Source organism: Salvelinus alpinus, chromosome 33 (genome assembly GCF_045679555.1).
Source record: "Salvelinus alpinus chromosome 33, SLU_Salpinus.1, whole genome shotgun sequence".
In the NCBI taxonomy this organism is placed as follows: domain Eukaryota; kingdom Metazoa; phylum Chordata; class Actinopteri; order Salmoniformes; family Salmonidae; genus Salvelinus; species Salvelinus alpinus.
This window is the reverse complement of record NC_092118.1, coordinates 29,824,172-29,843,956: the sequence shown is the minus strand read 5'-3', so window position 1 is coordinate 29,843,956 and position 19,785 is coordinate 29,824,172. Positions and strand designations below refer to the sequence as shown.

Here is a 19,785-nt window from a genome sequence, read left to right as displayed (position 1 = left end):
TAGAATACATGACGGCCAGTGTGTCAGTGTGTGTATGCCTGTGTGTTGTGTCCTGATCAAAAACACCTGTCACTAGGAATAAAGATAAAGAGCTTCCACTGAGGAAAACAAACTACTTCAAAACCCCATTATGTCAAGTGTTGCTTAGTGTCCTCTAAAAGAGACACTTGCGGTGAATATTCTCTCTCTCTCTCTCTCCCAGACGAGAGGGGAGTAGAGGAGAATAGGAGGTAGAGATGTAGGGAGGGAGGAGGGCTGAGCACACAGAGGGTCACCTGGACTGAGAGAGGACTAAGATGGATAACACTTGGCCAGGAAAACTCCAGAGGATATTTGAACTTCTGAAGAATGTGCAAAAATACATCCAGCCAAGTTTCCAGCACAGTTACACAAGTCTCCTGTTGAACCACCTCTACAGCACTCTGCATCACACGGTCGGGAAGAAACATTATTATGAAAACGGAACCGGTTATTTCTTTCTTTCTTTCACATCAGGGCAGGGGTTCAGAGTGTGTGTGTCTGATGTGTTTGTGTGTGTGTTTGTAAGTGTGCACTTGTACGTGTGTGTGTGTATGCTTGAAAGTGTTTAAGTGTGTGTGTGTGTGTGATGCAGATGAGTTGCTAAGGTTTATAATTTGTTGTTGTTCTGCTCTGATGCCCCTGGGTAAACTCCAGCGGTGTTAAACAGCGGATGGGGAATGGCTTCATTGGTGACTTGGCTGCTATGGTGTGTGTGTGTGTTCTCTGCCCACACATTCAGAGCTGGCCTAATAGTGGAGTTCTGAGGGACGCAGCCAGGTCACGCAGCAGTGCCTGATGGGATGTAGCAAGGGTGCAAGCGAGCAGCCTGAGGCTTGTAGCCATGGTAACAATGCCAATGCATGCACGCACACACAAAAGCCCTCCACGGATGGCTTCCTAAAGAGAAACAGTGCCAGAAACAGAAGTGGAGGCTAGCCTCTAATATCTCAGTTTGTGGTTCCTACCTAGAGCCAGCCAACATGACTAACTGTTACAGATGGCTCTGTTCGGCTTGCTCAACAACTGAGGCACACTGAGACAGGGCAGTGTGTGAGGTGTGGGTCTGTCATGGCTCCAAAGTCATCTCCTTCTGCACTCCTACAGGCTAAAGGACAGTCAGGAAGCCAGTTGGAACATAGACCACACTACCATGCAGCTGCTACAACACTGTTGGAGCTGTTAGAATACACACTCTCCATTACAATGTTGCCATTCCCTTTAATCCAGATACACTGCATGACCAACAGTATGTGAACACCTGCTTGTTGAACATCTCATTCCAGAATCATGGGCATTAATATGGAGTTGGTCCCCCCTTTGCTGCTATAACAGCCCCCACTCTTCTGGGAAGGCTTTCCACTTGATGTTGGAACATTGCTGTGGGGACTTTCTTCCATTCAGCCACAAGAGCGTTAGTGTGGTTGGGCACTGATGTTGGGCGATTAGGCCTGGCTCGCAGTCAGCGTTCCAATGAATCCTAATGATTTTCAATGGGGTTGAGGTTAGGGCTCTGTGCAGGCCAGTCAAGTTCTTCCACACCAATCTCGACAAACCATTTCTGTACGGACCTCGCTTTATGCATGGGGGCATTGTCATGCTGAAACAGGAAAGGGCCTTCCCCAAACTGTTGCCACAAAGTTGGAAGCACAGAATTGTCTAGAATGTCATTGCAACTAAGGGGCCCGAACCATGAAAAACAGGCACTATGCATTCTCCTGGCATCCGCCAAACCCAGAATTGTCCGTCGGACTGCCAGATGGTGAAGGGTGATTCATCACTTCAGAGAACGCGTTTCCACTGCGCCAGAGTCCAATCGCGGTGAGCTTTACACCACTCCAGCCGACGCTTGGCATTGCGCATGGTGATCTTAGGCTTGTGTGCGGCTGCTCGCCATAGAAACCCATCTTATGAAGCTCCTGACGAACAGTTCTTGTGCTGACGTTTCTTCCAGAGGCAGTTTGGAACTCGGTAGTGAGTGTTACAACCGAGGACAGACCATTTAGCAGGGCAGAAATTGTACAAACTGACTGCTTGGAAAGGTGGCATCCTATGACGGTGCCACATTGAAAGTCACTGAGCTCTTCAGTATGGCCATTCTTCTGCCAATGTTTGTCTGTGGAGATTGCATGGCTGTGTGTTCGATTTTATACACCTGTCAGCAACGGGTGTGGCTGAAATAGCCTAATCTACTAATTTGAAGGGGTATCCACATACTGTTGTATGTATAGTGTAGGTGCAGATTCACCATGCATGGTATGGTATTGTTATTGTCCAAGGCCTACAGTGTGTACTGCAGCCAGCTCTGAAATAACAGGGCTTTCTCCACTGGCTACATCTTACTTTATGTATTTGGTCCAGTAGTAGTCGCTACCACAGTAATGACATACGGCCTGCACTCTGTGTGTGTTTGTGTGTGTGGTTATATATGGGCTGTATACATAGATATATGCCCAGCTAGTTCTCCAGAAATGATTGAGTGTGTAATCTATCGTTGGTGAAGAGATATCCAATATGAGAGGGGGTATAACCCAGGAGAGTAAAGACATTGTCCAGATCCCTATATTCTTTCCATAATTTATGAAGTGTGCACTCATTCACTCCCCCTCAAGAATGTTAAAGCATTGGTATGCGTCCCAAATGGCATCCTACTCCCTACATAGTGCAGTGGTTTTGACCAGGACCCATAGGAAAGAAATATGGCAGTCGCTTGACATCAATCAAACACTCTTAAATCTTGGAGGGGAAGTGAACGAGTGCACACCAGAGATGAGAGAGAAGAAACAGAGTGGTGTCTCACGAACAATACATTTACGATAGAGTAACACTCAGTTACACCAACAACCAGATGGTCTGTCTCATAACCCTGTGTGTGTGTGTGTGTGTGTGTGTGTGTGTGTGTGTGTGTGTGTGTGTGTGTGTGTGTGTGTGTGAGACTGGCTCAGGTACCCCAGTGGTCAGATGCTGAGCTTCACAACTGTTGTAGAGGGTTGATGAATGAGATGAGATATTTTATGCAGCCCATAAATCTACCACCCAGTCTGTAGTCAGCCAGGTTTCCACTGCCCTGGCTCTCACCTCCGCTAGACAGAACACTGCCAGACAACGGAGCACACACAGGGATGCACACGCATGCGTACACACACACACACACACACGCACACGCACACGCACACACACACACGTACACACACACACACACAATGGAATGTTTACTCCGCTAATCTGATCTCCAGAAACATTCTGTTACTACCTTTCTTAAGTCCTTATAATGTCTGAGGAAATTGAGAAAATGATGTTTCAGAGCATGTTTCCACACAGACACACACAGACGGGTGGAGGAGAGAGCAGAACAATCTAGAACAAACTGAATAACGGGACTCTTCCAGTGTTTCCCCAGTTCTCTGGAGTGTGAGTGGGATGTGAGTGTTGGAAGCGTCAAGTTTAAAGTCAATGTTGATGGTCCTGGGGTATGAGGGTTGCATCCATTCTCTGATTCTTCAACCACTAAAAGGCCTTTCCTTTTCCTCTCTGGCCTCTATCTAGGCACGGTGACTAAATCAACAGTGACGCTACCGCCCCCTACTGACCAGGACCTGGTAGTGCAGGTGAAAAACCGTGCAGGTAAGCAGTCACGCGCACTTAACAGGTTAACACGTGTACGTAAACACAAACGCGCTCAGGCATGCACACGCATCCACAAACTCACACGTGCACAAATACACACACACACATACACTCTACAATACAGTATCTGCTAGAGGGGATAACTGGGCCTGCTACAGCTAGAGGGGATAACTGGGCCTGCTACAGCCAGAGGGGATAACTGGGCCTGCTACAGCTAGAGGGGATAACTGGGCCTGCTACAGCTAGAGTGGATGACTGGGCCTGCTACAGCTAGAGGGGATAACTGGGCCTGCTACAGATAAAGGGGATAACTGGGCCTGCTATAGCTAGAGGGGATGACTGGGCCTGCTATAGCTAGAGGGGATGACTGGGCCTGCTACAGCAGTGTTTCCCAAACAGACAAAATATGGCATCACTGGTAAACGCTATGCAGGAAATAAAAAGGTGACTATTATAACTGGTCACTCTAGTCCTTCTAGGCTGATGGCTAAAGGCTGTGTTTAAAGACATTGGTATGCACATCATGGTGGACCAGAAGAAAATTGAAAGCTTTTAAGACTGGAGGCCTGGTCACAGCACATATTCAATGGGGACATTATGTATCAAGCGTATCAGAGTAGGAGTGCTGACTTAGGATCAGTTTTGCCTTTTAGATCACAATTAATAAAAATACATGGATAGAGGGATCTGATCCTAGATCAGTACTCCCAGTTCTGGCTATCCTCCATTGTAGCCCAGAGTCCAACCAACAGGTTTGTGCAACCTGAGGGACCAAAACAAACACAACCTGGAACCGGTCTTCCTACAAAACACACTGTTTAGAGAACGGAAAACGGGCCAAGTTCCACACATACTTTCCTTAAATGTTTAATTTAACACCTTATTAATATGGCGTGAATCAATAAAACACTGTTAATATTATCCTCCATACTGAACCTTTAACAGCTGGTAGCAAAACATACTGCTACCATTCCAACGCCATGTACTGTCAATATTACGACTGACTGGGGCAGCAGACCTGTATGCTGTCACACTGGTGTTAATAGTCAGTCAGTGTGTGTCGGTTGCACGAGCACGGCGTGTGCATGTGTGTGTGTGCGTATGTGTGACTGTGTGTGTGTGACTGTGTGTTAACAACCAGAGCATTCAGTGAAGTGTCAGTGGTGTGTGTAGAGTCATTCCAGTCCAGACACATGCAGAGAGTACAACAGATGTTAAAAGCAGCCAGGAGGAGTTTCACAGTATTTCTATTGAGGATTTCCTTTGGACATGTCAGACATCTTTCCAACTCATCATCAAGCTTTGATCATTTTAAATCAGCTGTGTAGCGCAAGGGCAAAAAAACTGGGAAACCCTGGTCTAGAACATTCCGCTGGTCCATTTCTGTCCCAGGACGTGAAACATGTGTCAACAATTTACACACACATTTGTATGTTTATTACTCAGTGTCTATCTCTGTGTGAGTGTGTGTGTGGTCTGTGTAAGTAAATTTGTTCGTGTGTGCGCGTCGGTCCGTGTGTGCGCGTCCACCTACTTGACGTTGGTGTTGGTACAGATGATGTACTCGATCTCATCAGAGTAGGGGTTCTGGAAGGTGAAGGAGCTGGTGCGGATTAACATCCACTCTCTGTTCTTCATACGAAACCTGTACATCACAGACAACACCTGGCCTTTCAACTTTACCACCTGGAGAGAGAGGGAGGGAGGGAGGGAGGGAGGGAGGGAGGGAGGGAGGACAAAGGTTAGATAAGACACATCGCAGACAATCTGACCACCTAGAATGGAGGGAAGGGGACCCTTGCGTGTGTGTTTGTGGGGGGGTCAACACATATTGCAGAGAGACAGAGAGAAACAGAAGAGAGAGAAATGTTCCTCCATCTTACAAGAAGAAAAAGGAGTCATTTGAGGCAGGAAGGAGTTGGGAGTACTCAACAAAAAAGGCTGATTAATTTCTTATTTGGTCAGCTTTAATCGATCACTGTCAAGCTGACGTCTTCCTGGAGAGTTTCTCCATCTTGGGTGTGGAGCGTGGAAATCAGGTGGACTTCAGAAGACTTTCGGTTTTCGGTTCCACCCAGTCTAATCTCTCCACCCATACCTCTCCTACCATACCATTCTGAACAAACACTCGGAAACACACACACACACACACACCTACCTCTCTCTCTCTCTGAATATTCCCTCCATAAGCATACCAGTGAACCTCAGCTGTCAATCTGGCTAATGGATGTGCTGCTTTGCATCTAAATGCAAAATGGCTTTCAGTTAGGGCATGGGTGTCAAACTCTGGCCCGCGGGCCAGATTTGGCCCGCGGGGTAATTATATTTGGCCCGCGAGACAATACCAAATTACTACTAGAGCTGGCCCGCCGGTATTATACAGCGCATTCACCGCTAATACTACGAATCCCATAATGCTCTGCTGTTGTTTTCGCGCGCCAATCAGGACAGGACCCAGAAACGCCCTCTCCTCTGTGACAGTAGTCATAGCAACATAGACGCTACAACTGTCAGCGCGCTATCCCTTCCCAAAAATGGCGAAAAGAAAGGCAGAAAACAGGAGCTTTCTGGACAAGTGGGAGGCAGAATATCTTTCTCTGTGACATCTCGAGCCATCTCGATGCGCTGAACCTGCAGCTTCAGGGGCGGGGGCGCATCATCACAGACATGTACGCTGCAGTGAGGGCCTTTAAAACTAAACTGTGCCTGTGGGAGAATCAGATGCTGCAAGGAAACCATTGCCATTTTCCCTGCTGCCAAACCATAAAAGCGCAGATCTCTACCGCCGTGTTCCCATGCGCACAGTTTGCTGAAAAACTCAGTGTTCTCGCCGCTGAGTTTAGCCGGCGATTTGCCGACTTCGATGTCCAGAAATGTAGGTTTGAACTGCTTAGTAATCCCTTCGCAGTTGATGTGGAAAATGCACCAACCAACATCCAAATGGAGCTGATTGAACTCCAGTGCAACGACACGCTGAAGTCAAAGTATGATGCTGTGGGCGCCGCACAGTTTCCACGGTTCATCCCTGACACAATGCCTCAGCTCCGCACCCAAGCTGCTCAGATGCTCTCCATGTTCGGCAGCACTTATCTATGCGAGCAACTTTTCTCCTCGATGAAGATGACCAAAACAACTCACAGGAGACGTCTGACTGATGAACACCTTCGCTCGATACTGAGGATTTCTTCAGCTCAGAGCCTGAGCCCAGACATTGATGAACTAGCATCCAAGAGGAGATGCCAGGTATCTGGCTTGGGCACATCAGATTAGATCAGTGTGCAATAATTAATGTTTTCTTTGTGCACTTTTTCTTGCTACAAGGCATGGGCTTGAATGGTTGATTGATTTATTATCATTTTATTTGTAAAATTATTAGCCAGTGGAAAAAGTTTATTTTGGTATTTAAATCAGAAGGCTGCAAATAGAAAAGAGGCATACAATTTTTATTTAAATTTTATTTATTTAATAAATGAATGCCATTGATGTGTTTTTTCATTTGAAATTCGATTTTGCATGTCTCCACTATTAAATGATATATTGTATGGTAATAAGCGATGCTTGTTCCATATTCAATGTTAAAGCAAAACTTGTTTGGGTCCATATTAAAAGGTTCATTTGTTCAATGTTGGCCCGCGACTTTGTTCAGGTTTTACATTTTGGCCCACTGGGTATTTGAGTTTGACACCCCTGAGTTAGGGGATCTGAAATGGCCATTCGTAATGAAAGCTCTGTGGACAATCTCAGAGACATGGAAAAGTGGTTTTCCTTTCACACAGAGGGCACCACCAGCTAAACAACAGCGGGAGAAGGCCAGAAATGTAATCTCATTTTGAGAAAAAGGCACGATTTCCTTATTGACTTGAGCAAATGTGGATTAGCCGCGTTTCGACCGCACCTTTTATTCAGCGCATATCTCATTGTTTAAACATGGGCTAGGGAGGGAGTGAGCATCCTATTGGTCAGAATGTATGACCTGTGACCTCAGTAACAGGAAGAGATAGTGGAGCAGTCCGTTGTTCTTGGCAGCAAATCTCAAATGGCATACTATTCCCTATGTAGTGCACCACTGCTGTTCTGAGCCTGGGGCTATGTAGTGCACCACTGCTGTCCTGAGCCTGGGGCTATGTAGTGCACCACTGCTGTCCTGAGCCTGGGGCTATGTAGTGCACCACTGCTGTCCTGAGCCTGGGGCTATGTAGTGCACCACTGCTGTCCTGAGCCTGGGGCTATGTAGTGCACCACTGCTGTCCTGAGCCTGGGGCTATGTAGTGCACCACTGCTATCCTGAGCCTGGGGCTATGTAGTGCACCACTGCTGTCCTGAGCCTGGGGCTATGTAGTGCACCACTGCTGTCCTGAGCCTGGGGCTATGTAGTGCACCACTGCTGTCCTGAGCCTGGGGCTATGTAGTGCACCACTGCTGTCCTGAGCCTGGGGCTATGTAGTGCACCACTGCTGTCCTGAGCCTGGGGCTATGTAGTGCACCACTGCTGTCCTGAGCCTGGGGCTATGTAGTGCACCACTGCTGTCCTGAGCCTGGGGCTATGTAGTGCACCACTGCTGTCCTGAGCCTGGGGCTATGTAGTGCACCACTGCTGTCCTGAGCCTGGGGCTATGTAGTGCACCACTGCTGTCCTGAGCCTGGGGCTATGTAGTGCACCACTGCTGTCCTGAGCCTGGGGCTATGTAGTGCACCACTGCTGTCCTGAGCCTGGGGCTATGTAGTGCACCACTGCTGTTCTGAGCCTGGGGCTATGTAGTGCACCACTGCTGTCCTGAGCCTGGGGCTATGTAGTGCACCACTGCTGTCCTGAGCCTGGGGCTATGTAGTGCACCACTGCTGTCCTGAGCCTGGGGCTATGTAGTGCACCACTGCTGTCCTGAGCCTGGGGCTATGTAGTGCACCACTGCTGTCCTGAGCCTGGGGCTATGTAGTGCACCACTGCTGTCCTGAGCCTGGGGCTATGTAGTGCACCACTGCTGTCCTGAGCCTGGGGCTATGTAGTGCACCACTGCTGTCCTGAGCCTGGGGCTATGTAGTGCACCACTGCTGTCCTGAGCCTGGGGCTATGTAGTGCACCACTGCTGTCCTGAGCCTGGGGCTATGTAGTGCACCACTGCTGTCCTGAGCCTGGGGATAAGTAGTGCACCACTGCTGTCCTGAGCCTGGGGATAAGTAGTGCACCACTGCTGTCCTGAGCCTGGGGCTATGTAGTGCACCACTGCTGTCCTGAGCCTGGGGATAAGTAGTGCACTATGTGTATGGAACTGAGCGTGATTTGAGATTCACCTACAGAGACACTGGAAGGTGTGTGTCCGTGCTTGTTTGTATCTCTGTTTTTGTGCGTGTGTGTGTTTGTGTCTTCTAGGTCATGATTACCTGTATGAGAGATTATCCCAGGAAGTGAAAGGCCAGGGCAGGATGGGGCTACAGCCCAGAGCGTGCGCCCCAAATGACACTATATTCCCTACATAATGCACTACTTCAGACCAGAGCACGTAGTGCACTATAAAGGGAATAGGGTGCCATCTGGGACACAGCTGGTAAGACGGACCACCAATTATCCCAATACTTCTACTCTACTGTCAGCGACTAAGGCCGGGCTGATAGTGGTAACTACATAGAGAGACAGGAGGTAGAGAGGAGCTGAGGGGAAGGGAGAGAAAGAGAGCAGGAGAGAGAGAGGAGCTGAGGGGAAGGGAGAGAAAGAGAGCAGGAGAGAGAGAGGAGCTGAGGGGAAGGGAGAGAAAGAGAGCAGGAGAGAGAGAGGAGCTGAGGGGAAGGGAGAGAAAGAGAGCAGGAGAGAGAGAGGAGCTGAGGGGAAGGGAGAGAAAGAGAGCAGGAGAGAGAGAGGAGCTGAGGGGAAGGGAGAGAAAGAGAGCAGGAGGTAGAGAGGAGCTGAGGGGAAGGGAGAGAAAGAGAGTAGGAGGTAGAGAGGAGCTGAGGGGAAGGGAGAGAAAGAGAGCAGGAGAGAGAGAGGAGCTGAGGGGAAGGGAGAGAAAGAGAGCAGGAGAGAGAGGAGCTGAGGGGAAGGGAGAGAAAGAGAGCAGGAGAGAGAGGGGAGCTGAGGGGAAGGGAGAGAAAGAGAGCAGGAGAGAGAGAGGAGCTGAGGGGAAGGGAGAGAAAGAGAGCAGGAGGTAGAGAGGAGCTGAGGGGAAGGGAGAGAAAGATAGCAGGAGAGAGAGAGAGGAGCTGAGGGGAAGGGAGAGAAAGAGAGTAGGAGAGAGAGAGGAGCTGAGGGGAAGGGAGAGAAAGAGAGCAGGAGAGAGAGAGGAGCTGAGGGGAAGGGAGAGAAAGAGAGCAGGAGAGAGAGAGGAGCTGAGGGGAAGGGAGAGAAAGAGAGCAGGAGAGAGAGAGGAGCTGAGGGGAAGGGAGAGAAAGAGCAGGAGAGAGAGAGGAGCTGAGGGGAAGGGAGAGAAAGAGAGCAGGAGAGAGAGAGGAGCTGAGGGGAAGGGAGAGAAAGAGAGCAGGAGGTAGAGAGGAGCTGAGGGGAAGGGAGAGAAAGAGAGCAGGAGAGAGAGAGGAGCTGAGGGGAAGTGAGAGAAAGAGAGCAGGAGAGAGAGAGGAGCTGAGGGGAAGGGAGAGAAAGAGAGCAGGAGAGAGAGAGGAGCTGAGGGGAAGGGAGAGAAAGAGAGCAGGAGAGAGAGCGGAGCTGAGGGGAAGGGAGAGAAAGAGAACAGGAGAGAGAGGAGCTGAGGGGAAGGGAGAGAAAGAGAGCAGGAGGTAGAGAGGAGCTGAGGGGAAGGGAGAGAAAGAGAGCAGGAGGTAGAGAGGAGCTGAGGGGAAGGGAGAGAAAGAGAGCAGGAGAGAGAGAGGAGCTGAGGGGAAGGGAGAGAAAGAGAACAGGAGAGAGAGAGAGGAGCTGAGGGGAAGGGAGAGAAAGAGCAGGAGAGAGAGAGGAGCTGAGGGGAAGGGAGAGAAAGAGAGCAGGAGGTAGAGAGGAGCTGAGGGGAAGGGAGAGAAAGAGAGCAGGAGGTAGAGAGGAGCTGAGGGGAAGGGAGAGAAAGAGAGCAGGAGAGAGAGAGGAGCTGAGGGGAAGGGAGAGAAAGAGAGCAGGAGAGAGAGAGGAGCTGAGGGGAAGGGAGAGAAAGAGAGCAGGAGAGAGAGAGGAGCTGAGGGGAAGGGAGAGAAAGAGAGCAGGAGAGAGAGAGGAGCTGAGGGGAAGGGAGAGAAAGAGAGCAGGAGGTAGAGAGGAGCTGAGGGGAAGGGAGAGAAAGAGAGCAGGAGAGAAAGAGGAGCTGAGGGGAAGGGAGAGAAAGAGAGCAGGAGAGAGAGAGGAGCTGAGGGGAAGGGAGAGAAAGAGAGCAGGAGAGAGAGAGGAGCTGAGGGGAAGGGAGAGAAAGAGAGCAGGAGAGAGAGAGGAGCTGAGGGGAATGGAGGGAAAGAGAGCAGGAGAGAGAGAGGAGCTGAGGGGAAGGGAGAGAAAGAGAGCAGGAGGTAGAGAGGAGCTGAGGGGAAGGGAGAGAAAGAGAGCAGGAGGTAGAGAGGAGCTGAGGGGAAGGGAGAGAAAGAGAGCAGGAGGTAGAGAGGAGCTGAGGGGAAGGGAGAGAAAGAGAGCAGGAGAGAGAGAGGAGCTGAGGAGAAGGGAGAGAAAGAGAGCAGGAGAGAGAGAGGAGCTGAGGGGAAAGGAGAGAGAGAGAGAGAGCAGGAGAGAGAGAGGAGCTGAGGGGAAAGGAGAGAGAGAGAGAGAGAGAGAGCAGGAGAGAGAGAGGAGCTGAGGGGAAAGGAGAGAGAGAGAGAGAGCAGGAGGTAGAGAGGAGCTGAGGGGAAGGGAGAGAAAGAGAGCAGGAGGTAGAGAGGAGCTGAGGGGAAGGGAGAGAAAGAGAGCAGGAGAGAGAGAGGAGCTGAGGAGAAGGGAGAGAAAGAGAGCAGGAGAGAGAGAGGAGCTGAGGGGAAAGGAGAGAGAGAGAGAGAGCAGGAGAGAGAGAGGAGCTGAGGGGAAAGGAGAGAGAGAGAGAGAGAGAGAGCAGGAGAGAGAGAGGAGCTGAGGGGAAAGGAGAGAGAGAGAGAGAGAGAGAGAGAGAGAGGGAGCAAGAGAGAGATGGTGTGCAAGAGAACGAAGTGCATTTGAGAAAAATACTTACAACCCTCATCTCTATCTCTCAATCTGTCATTACCTGAGCTGGAGTGGTTCCTACACGCTACGTGTGTGTGTCATTACCTGAGCTGGAGTGGTTCCTACACGCTACGTGTGTGTGTGTCGTTACCTGAGCTGGAGTGGTTCCTACACGCTACGTGTGTGTGTGTCGTTACCTGAGCTGGAGTGGTTCCTACACGCTACGTGTGTGTGTGTGATTACCTGAGCTGGAGTGGTTCCTACACACTACGTGTGTGTGTGTCGTTACCTGAGCTGGAGTGGTTCCTACACGCTACGTGTGTGTGTGTCGTTACCTGAGCTGGAGTGGTTCCTACACGCTACGTGTGTGTGTGTCGTTACCTGAGCTGGAGTGGTTCCTACACGCTACGTGTGTGTGTGTGTCGTTACCTGAGCTGGAGTGGTTCCTACACGCTACGTGTGTGTGTGTCATTACCTGAGCTGGAGTGGTTCCTACACGCTACGTGTGTGTGTGTCGTTACCTGAGCTGGAGTGGTTCCTACACGCTACGTGTGTGTGTGTCGTTACCTGAGCTGGAGTGGTTCCTACACGCTACGTGTGTGTGTGTCGTTACCTGAGCTGGAGTGGTTCCTACACGCTACGTGTGTGTGTGTCGTTACCTGAGCTGGAGTGGTTCCTACACGCTACGTGTGTGTGTGTCGTTACCTGAGCTGGAGTGGTTCCTACACGCTACGTGTGTGTGTGTCGTTACCTGAGCTAGAGTGGTTCCTACACGCTACGTGTGTGTGTGTCGTTACCTGAGCTGGAGTGGTTCCTACACGCTACGTGTGTGTCTGTCGTTACCTGAGCTGGAGTGGTTCCTACACGCTACGTGTGTGTGTGTCGTTACCTGAGCTGGAGTGGTTCCTACACGCTACGTGTGTGTGTGTCGTTACCTGAGCTGGAGTGGTTCCTACACGCTACGTGTGTGTGTGTCATTACCTGAGCTGGAGTGGTTCCTACACGCTACGTGTGTGTGTGTCATTACCTGAGCTGGAGTGGTTCCTACACGCTACGTGTGTGTGTGTCGTTACCTGAGCTGGAGTGGTTCCTACACGCTACGTGTGTGTGTGTCGTTACCTGAGCTGGAGTGGTTCCTACACGCTACGTGTGTGTGTTTCATTACCTGAGCTGGAGTGGTTCCTACACGCTACGTGTGTGTGTGTCGTTACCTGAGCTGGAGTGGTTCCTACACGCTACGTGTGTGTGTGTCGTTACCTGAGCTGGAGTGGTTCCTACACGCTACGTGTGTGTGTGTCGTTACCTGAGCTGGAGTGGTTCCTACACGCTACGTGTGTGTGTGTCGTTACCTGAGCTGGAGTGGTTCCTACACGCTACGTGTGTGTGTGTCGTTACCTGAGCTGGAGTGGTTCCTACACGCTACGTGTGTGTGTGTCGTTCAGTAGGCTGGTAAAACAAAAATGGTTTTCTGCCAAGAAAAACTGTTGTACAAAAGTCAATCGCATACAAACCAATCAAAGCTGACACTCACTAACAGCTGAGAGCCAAAGCTATTGGACTGTCAATACCTGAACACAAAGGTACCAGCGTCTCTCTCTCTACCTGTCCGTCTGTCCCTCCACCTGTCCCTTTACCTGTCCGTCTCTCTCGCTACCTGCCTGTATCTGTCTGTCTCTCCCGCTACCCGCCTGTGTATGTCTGTCGGTCTCTTGCGCTACCTGCATGTGTCTGTCTGTCTGCTGCGCTACCTGCATGTGTCTGTCTGTCTCTCGTGCTACCTGCCTGTGTCTGTCTGTCTCTCGTGCTACCTGCCTGTGTCTGTCTGTCTCTCGTGCTACCTACCTGTGTCTGTCTGTCTCTCGTGCTACCTGCCTGTGTCTGTCCTGCCTGTGTCTACCTGCCTGTGTCTGTCAACTATAGTTGCAAGTCCCTGATGTAAGAATATTTTAAGATAATACACAACGCAGAGGACTAAAAGTCAATAGGGAATTAACGATCAATGGTAATAGTTGTTTTTCAGTTCAACATCTGTTTAGAATCTTTGTAGGGGTTTCAGTCCTGGAGTTATAGCTACATGTGGCAAGTTCTCATTTGTCCAAATGGACTATACACATTGAGCCTGAAACAGGATACTTGTTATTTGACCATTGGCCCAATTTTACTGCTATGAATTCTAATTGGTCAACCACAGGCTACGGGTTGGGTTATAAATGACATCCTGTCTCTTTGTTCTGTTGAGAATCACTGAGAACAGGGAAGAATGAACATCTACCATTTACTTCCTAGCATAACAACTATATTTGTTCTCTTTGAATAAACCTATTTTTCTCCCCTTGATTTGCTTTGGGGTTGAAGAGTAACATCAACTGCTAACACTGATCACTTGTCTTTCAATATAAAACGCGACCCCAGTCAATACACAGCTGGAATCAGTTGCTCCTGCTTTCTCCCGTTGTGCTATTTACAAACATGTGACTGGCTCAACTGTTCTAGGGAACCACGGTAAGCTTCATAATGTGACAGGTTAAATGAAGAATGCAATCCGTTTTATCGCCTAACGTATTGCAAAAGTTGACTGCAGGTATTTACTTAAAAAGTAGCTACAAAAAATAAAATGTATTGAAAAACTTCAAAGAAATAGTTTCAATGCTATTGACTGTATTGAATAGCCATCCCGTGGCTACCCCAGTATACGGTATACTGCCCAAGCTTAAATGAGACTTGTTGAAAATCTCCCTACAAATGCACTTCATTCATCATTTCATCATTGGTTGGAGGAGAGAAGCGGCTCAGGAGCCTTCCTGCCCATCGATCATTTTATTCTGTCAGTCCTATTCTCTCCTCTACCCATCCTCTGTCACTCCTATTCTCTCCTCTACCCATCCTCTGTCACTCCTATTCTCTCCACTGTCACTCCTATTCTCTCCTCCACCCATCCTGTCACTCCTATTCTCTCCTCTACCCATCCTCTGTCACTCCTATTCTCTCCTCTGATCATCATGTCCTTCTGTTATCACCCCATCCTTCTCTTCTACTCCTCTTCCCCTCTTCCCTCCCCCCCACTCTCCTCTTCCCCCTCTCCCTCTGGTGGTATAGTACCTGTAGAAAGATCTCTCAAGAGGTCTCTCTGTAGTCCTCTGAGTGACAGAACTCTTCCTCATACCGCTCTCCTCCACCCTCCCTTCGTCCCTCCTCCCTCATCCACCTCTCCTTCTCTCCGTACCTGTTGAAAGCTCTCTCTCAGGTGACTCTGGTCCTCTGGGTGACAGAACTCCAGGATGTCTTTCCCCAGCAGATCCTACACAAGACAATGACACAATAAATACACACAAATGAATACAACTACACACTTCAGGTAAATTTCAAATCATGAAATACAAGTTCAATATATTAATTTTGAAACTTTGTCAAATTCCTTGACAAAAATGTTTTTTCAATGGAGATTCTTTATTGACAATGCCTTTTAGTCTAGCACTAGGCTTCCTCTGCCTGAGTTAGGGCAACAGGCCATACAGATCATACATCATTCAGACCCTTGGACTTGAGTCAATGGCCTTTCTCAATTCATCTTTCTTCCATTCCTTGCATCCGATCTCCCCGGCTCTTTCTCATTGCAGAAAAAGGTCTAAGGGGAGGGACCTTGGACCTTCTCCTCCAATACGGTTGAGAAGCAGCTGAGGAGATTGAGGGCAGAGGAATTGAGATCGAGCCATTGATACATCTTTAAATCATTCTTCCTGTCATGGAGTGGTGTGCGGCCCAAGTGGCACCCTATTCATTGGCCTGTTAGTGCACTACTTTTGACCAGGACTCATAGGGTTCTAGTCAAAAGTAGTGCATGATGTAGGGAATAGGGTGCGATTTGGGGGTGAAAAACGGTCTCCTTTAAACAAATCAAATCACATTTTATTGGTCACATACACATGGTTAGCAGATGTTAATGCGAGTGTAGCGAAATGCTTGTAGCGAAATGCAAACATCCTACATACACATAACAGCTGCGCTGTAGACAATCATTGTCACAACTTCGGTTGCCTCTCCTTGTTCGGGCGGTGTTCGGCGGTCGACGTCACCGGCCTTCTAGCCATCATCGATCCATTTTTCATTTTCCATTGGTTTTGTCTTGTCTTGTCTTCCCACACACCTGTTTTGGAACAAGCGGAGGAGATTGACAGTCTGAGCGCTGCCATGGATCGCATTGTCCAGAATATGGACCGCTGGGAGAGACAGGGAGCTTTTCCAGCACCTCCACCACCACAACCTGGATTTCCTTTGAACGCTTTTTCTCCTCCTGAACAGAACAGGATCCATTTATCCCTACCCACGGGATACAATGGAGATACTGCCAGCTGCCAGGGTTTTCTCCTAAAACTGAACTTGTATCTGGCCACGGTCTCTCCAGTACCATCGGACCGTGAGAAGTGTTCCGCCCTCGTCTCATGCCTCACCGGGAAAGCCCTGGAGTGGGCCAGCGCTGTGTGTAGAGAGGAGGATGCGGCGTTGGACGAGTTCATCCGCCATTTCCGGAAGGTATTCGACCACCCATCCGAAGGCAGAGCAGCGGGTGAGCTCCTCTATCATCTGAGGCAGGGGACGAGGAGTGCACAGGAGTTTGCTTTGGAGTTTAGGACTTTGGCTGCCGGCGCTGGATGGAGCGACAGGGCCCTGATCGACCACTACCGTTGTAGTCTACGCGAGGACGTCCGTCGGGAGCTGGCCTGTAGAGACACCACCCTCAACTTCGACCAGCTGGTGGACATGTCCATCAGGCTGGACAACATGCTGGCTACTCGTGGACGTCTAGATCGGGGTCTGGTTGTTCCATCCTCCCGCACCCTCTCTCCCGAACCTATGGAATTGGGAGGGATGGTGCGCAGGGAGACCGGAGGGGGTTCCCGCTCGAGCACCATCTATGGTCGCAGAGATCACACTGCTGGTCGGTGCCGGGTTGGTTCCTCTGGGAATAGAGAAGGCAGGCAGGGCACTCTGGCATCACCCCAGGTGAGTAGGCACCATTCTCATCCAGAGCCCTCTGCTGCACTTATGTTTGTCTCCGTCACTTTTCCGGATTTTCCCCTGCATTCCCAGTATAAGGCGCTAGTAGATTCAGGCGCGGCTGGGAATTTCATTAATAAAAATTTTGCTCATAGTTTAGGGATTCCTATTGTTTCTGTGGATATGCCTTTCCCTATTCATGCCTTAGATAGTCGACCAATAGGGTCAGGGTTTATCAGGGAGGTCAGTCTTTTCCTTATTGATTCCCCTGCGTATTCTGTGGTGCTAGGCATACCCTGGTTAACTTATCATAACCCCACTGTTTCTTGGCCACAGAGGGCTCTCACGGGGTGGTCGCGAGAGTGCTCAGGTAGGTGTTTAGGGGTTTCCGTTGGTGCTACTACGGTGGAGAGTCCAGACCAGGTCTCTACCGTGCGCATTCCCCCAGAATATGCCGATTTGGCTCTCGCCTTCTGTAAAAAGAAGGCGACTCAATTACCACCCCATCGACGGGGGGATTGTGCGATAGATCTCCTGGTAGACGCTGCATATCCCAGGAGTCACGTGTATCCCCTGTCGCAAGCGGAGACAGTGGCTATGGATACATATATCTCTGAATCCCTGCGTCAGGGGTTCATTCAGCTATCCATTTCACCCGCCTCTTCGAGTTTCTTTTTTGTGAAGAAGAAGGATGGCGGTTTACGCCCGTGCATTGATTATCGAGATCTCAATAAAATCACGGTGAAATATAGTTACCCGCTACCTCTGATCAATACAGTTATGGAGTCAATGCGCGGGGCACGCTTCTTCACAAAATTGGATCTCAGGAGTGCGTACAATCTGGTGCGTATTCGGAAGGGTGATGAGTGGAAGACGGCATTTAGCACCACCTCAGGTCATTATGAGTACCTGGTCATGCCATATGGGTTGATGAATGCTCCATCAGTCTTCCAATCATTTGTAGATGAGATCTTCAGGGACCTGCACGGGCAGGGTGTAGTGGTGTATATCAATGATATTTTGATATACTCCGCTGCACGCGCCGAGCATGTGTCCCTGGTACGCAGGGTGCTTGGTCGCCTGTTGGAGCATGATCTATATGTCAAGGCTGAGAAATGCTTGTTCTTCCAACAATCCATCTCCTTCCTAGGGCATCAGATTTCCACTTCAGGAGTGGAAATGGAGAGCGACCGCATTACAGCCGTGCGTAATTGGCCGACTCCAACCACGGTAAAGGAGGTGCAGCGTTTTTTAGGGTTTGCCAATTACTACCGGAGATTTATCCGGGGTTTTGGTCAGGTTGCAGCTCCCATTACCTCACTGCTAAAGGGGGGACCGGTGCGCTTGCAGTGGTCGGCCGAGGCGAATAGGGCTTTTGGACAACTGAAGACTCTGTTTACCTCGGCGCCTGTGTTGGCTCATCCGGATCCCTCTTTGCCATTCATAGTAGAGGTGGACGCATCCGAAGCTGGGATAGGAGCAGTGCTCTCTCAGCGTTCGGGTGTGCCACTGAAGCTTCGCCCCTGTGCTTTCTTTTCGAAGAAGCTCAGCCCGGCGGAGCGAAACTATGATGTGGGGGACCGAGAGCTGTTAGCTGTCGTAAAAGCCTTGAAGGTGTGGAGGCATTGGCTTGAGGGGGCTAATCACCCTTTTCTCATCTGGACTGACCACCGCAATCTGGAGTACATCCGGCAGGCGAAGAGACTGAATCCTCGCCAGGCAAGGTGGGCCATGTTTTTCACTCGTTTTGTGTTTACGCTTACTTACAGACCAGGCTCCCAGAACGTTAAGGCAGACGCATTGTCCCGGCTGTATGACACAGAGGAGCGGCCCATGGATCCCACTCCCATACTCCCAGCGTCGTGTTTGGTGGCGCCAGTAGTGTGGGAGCTGGATGCGGACATTGAGCGGGCGTCACGTGCAGAGCCCTCTCCTCCTGAGTGTCCAGCTGGTCGTCTGTACGTTCCGTCTGCTGTCCGCGACCGATTGATCTATTGGGCTCACACGTCACCCTCCTCTGGTCATCCTGGGATAGGTCGGACGATGCGCTGTCTTGATGGGAGGTACTGGTGGCCCACTTTAGCTAAGGACGTGAGGATTTATGTTTCCTCCTGTTCGGTGTGCGCCCAGTGCAAGGCTCCTAGACACCTGCCTAGAGGTAAGCTTCTACCTTTACCCGTTCCTCAACGGCCGTGGTCGCACCTGTCAGTGGATTTTTTGACTGATCTTCCACCTTCACAGGGTTACACCACGATCCTGGTCGTTGTGGATCGGTTCTCGAAGTCCTGTCGTCTCCTCCCTTTGCCCGGTCTCCCTACGGCCTTACAAACTGCAGAGGCCCTGTTTACACATGTTTTCCGGCACTATGGGGTGCCTGAGGATATAGTGTCTGATCGGGGTCCCCAGTTCACGTCAAGGGTCTGGAAGGCGTTCATGGAACGTCTGGGGATCTCGGTTAGTCTTACCTCAGGTTTTCACCCCGAGAGTAATGGGCAGGTGGAGAGAGTTAACCAGGATGTGGGCAGGTTTCTGCGGTCCTATTGCCAGGACCAGCCGGGGGAGTGGGCGAAGTTCGTGCCCTGGGCAGAGATGGCCCAGAACTCGCTACGTCACTCCTCCACTAACCTTACTCCTTTTCAATGTGTATTAGGGTATCAGCCGGTTCTGGCTCCTTGGCATCAGAGTCAGACCGAGGCTCCTGCGGTGGACAATTGGTTTCGGCACGCTGAGGAAACCTGGGAGGCAGCCCACGTCCACCTTCAGCGTGCCATAAGGCGCCAGAAGATTGGCGCAGACCGTCGCCGCAGTGAGGCCCCGGTGTTCGCACCAGGGGACAGGGTCTGGCTCTCGACCCGAAACCTGCCCCTCCGCCTGCTCTGCCGGAAGCTGGGTCCGCGGTTTGTGGGGCCGTTTAAAGTCCTGAGGAGAGTGAACGAGGTATGTTATAGGTTACAACTGCCCACGAATTACCGTATTAACCCCTCGTTCCATGTGTCTCTCCTCAGGCCGGTGGTGGCTGGCCCGCTCCAGGAGGCTGAAGTGCGTGAAGTTCCTCCGCCTCCTCTAGACATCGAGGGGGTCCCGGCGTA

The 19,785-nt window shown here is 50.4% G+C and overlaps 1 protein-coding gene across 12 annotated transcripts in view; it reads right to left on the bottom strand.

Annotated features, from left to right (window-relative positions):
- The window catches only part of LOC139563233 (aryl hydrocarbon receptor nuclear translocator 2), a 95,130-nt gene that overhangs the window by 25,018 nt on the left and 50,327 nt on the right, over nucleotides 1–19,785 (bottom strand). For all 12 annotated transcript variants that reach the window (XM_071381673.1, XM_071381677.1, XM_071381675.1 and 9 more), the window contains 2 exons: nucleotides 14,925–14,999; nucleotides 5,180–5,331 (listed from right to left, as the gene is read on the bottom strand). In XM_071381673.1, the coding sequence (XP_071237774.1) occupies nucleotides 5,180–5,331; nucleotides 14,925–14,999 (227 nt within the window). The remainder of the gene's footprint in view (nucleotides 1–5,179; nucleotides 5,332–14,924; nucleotides 15,000–19,785) is intronic.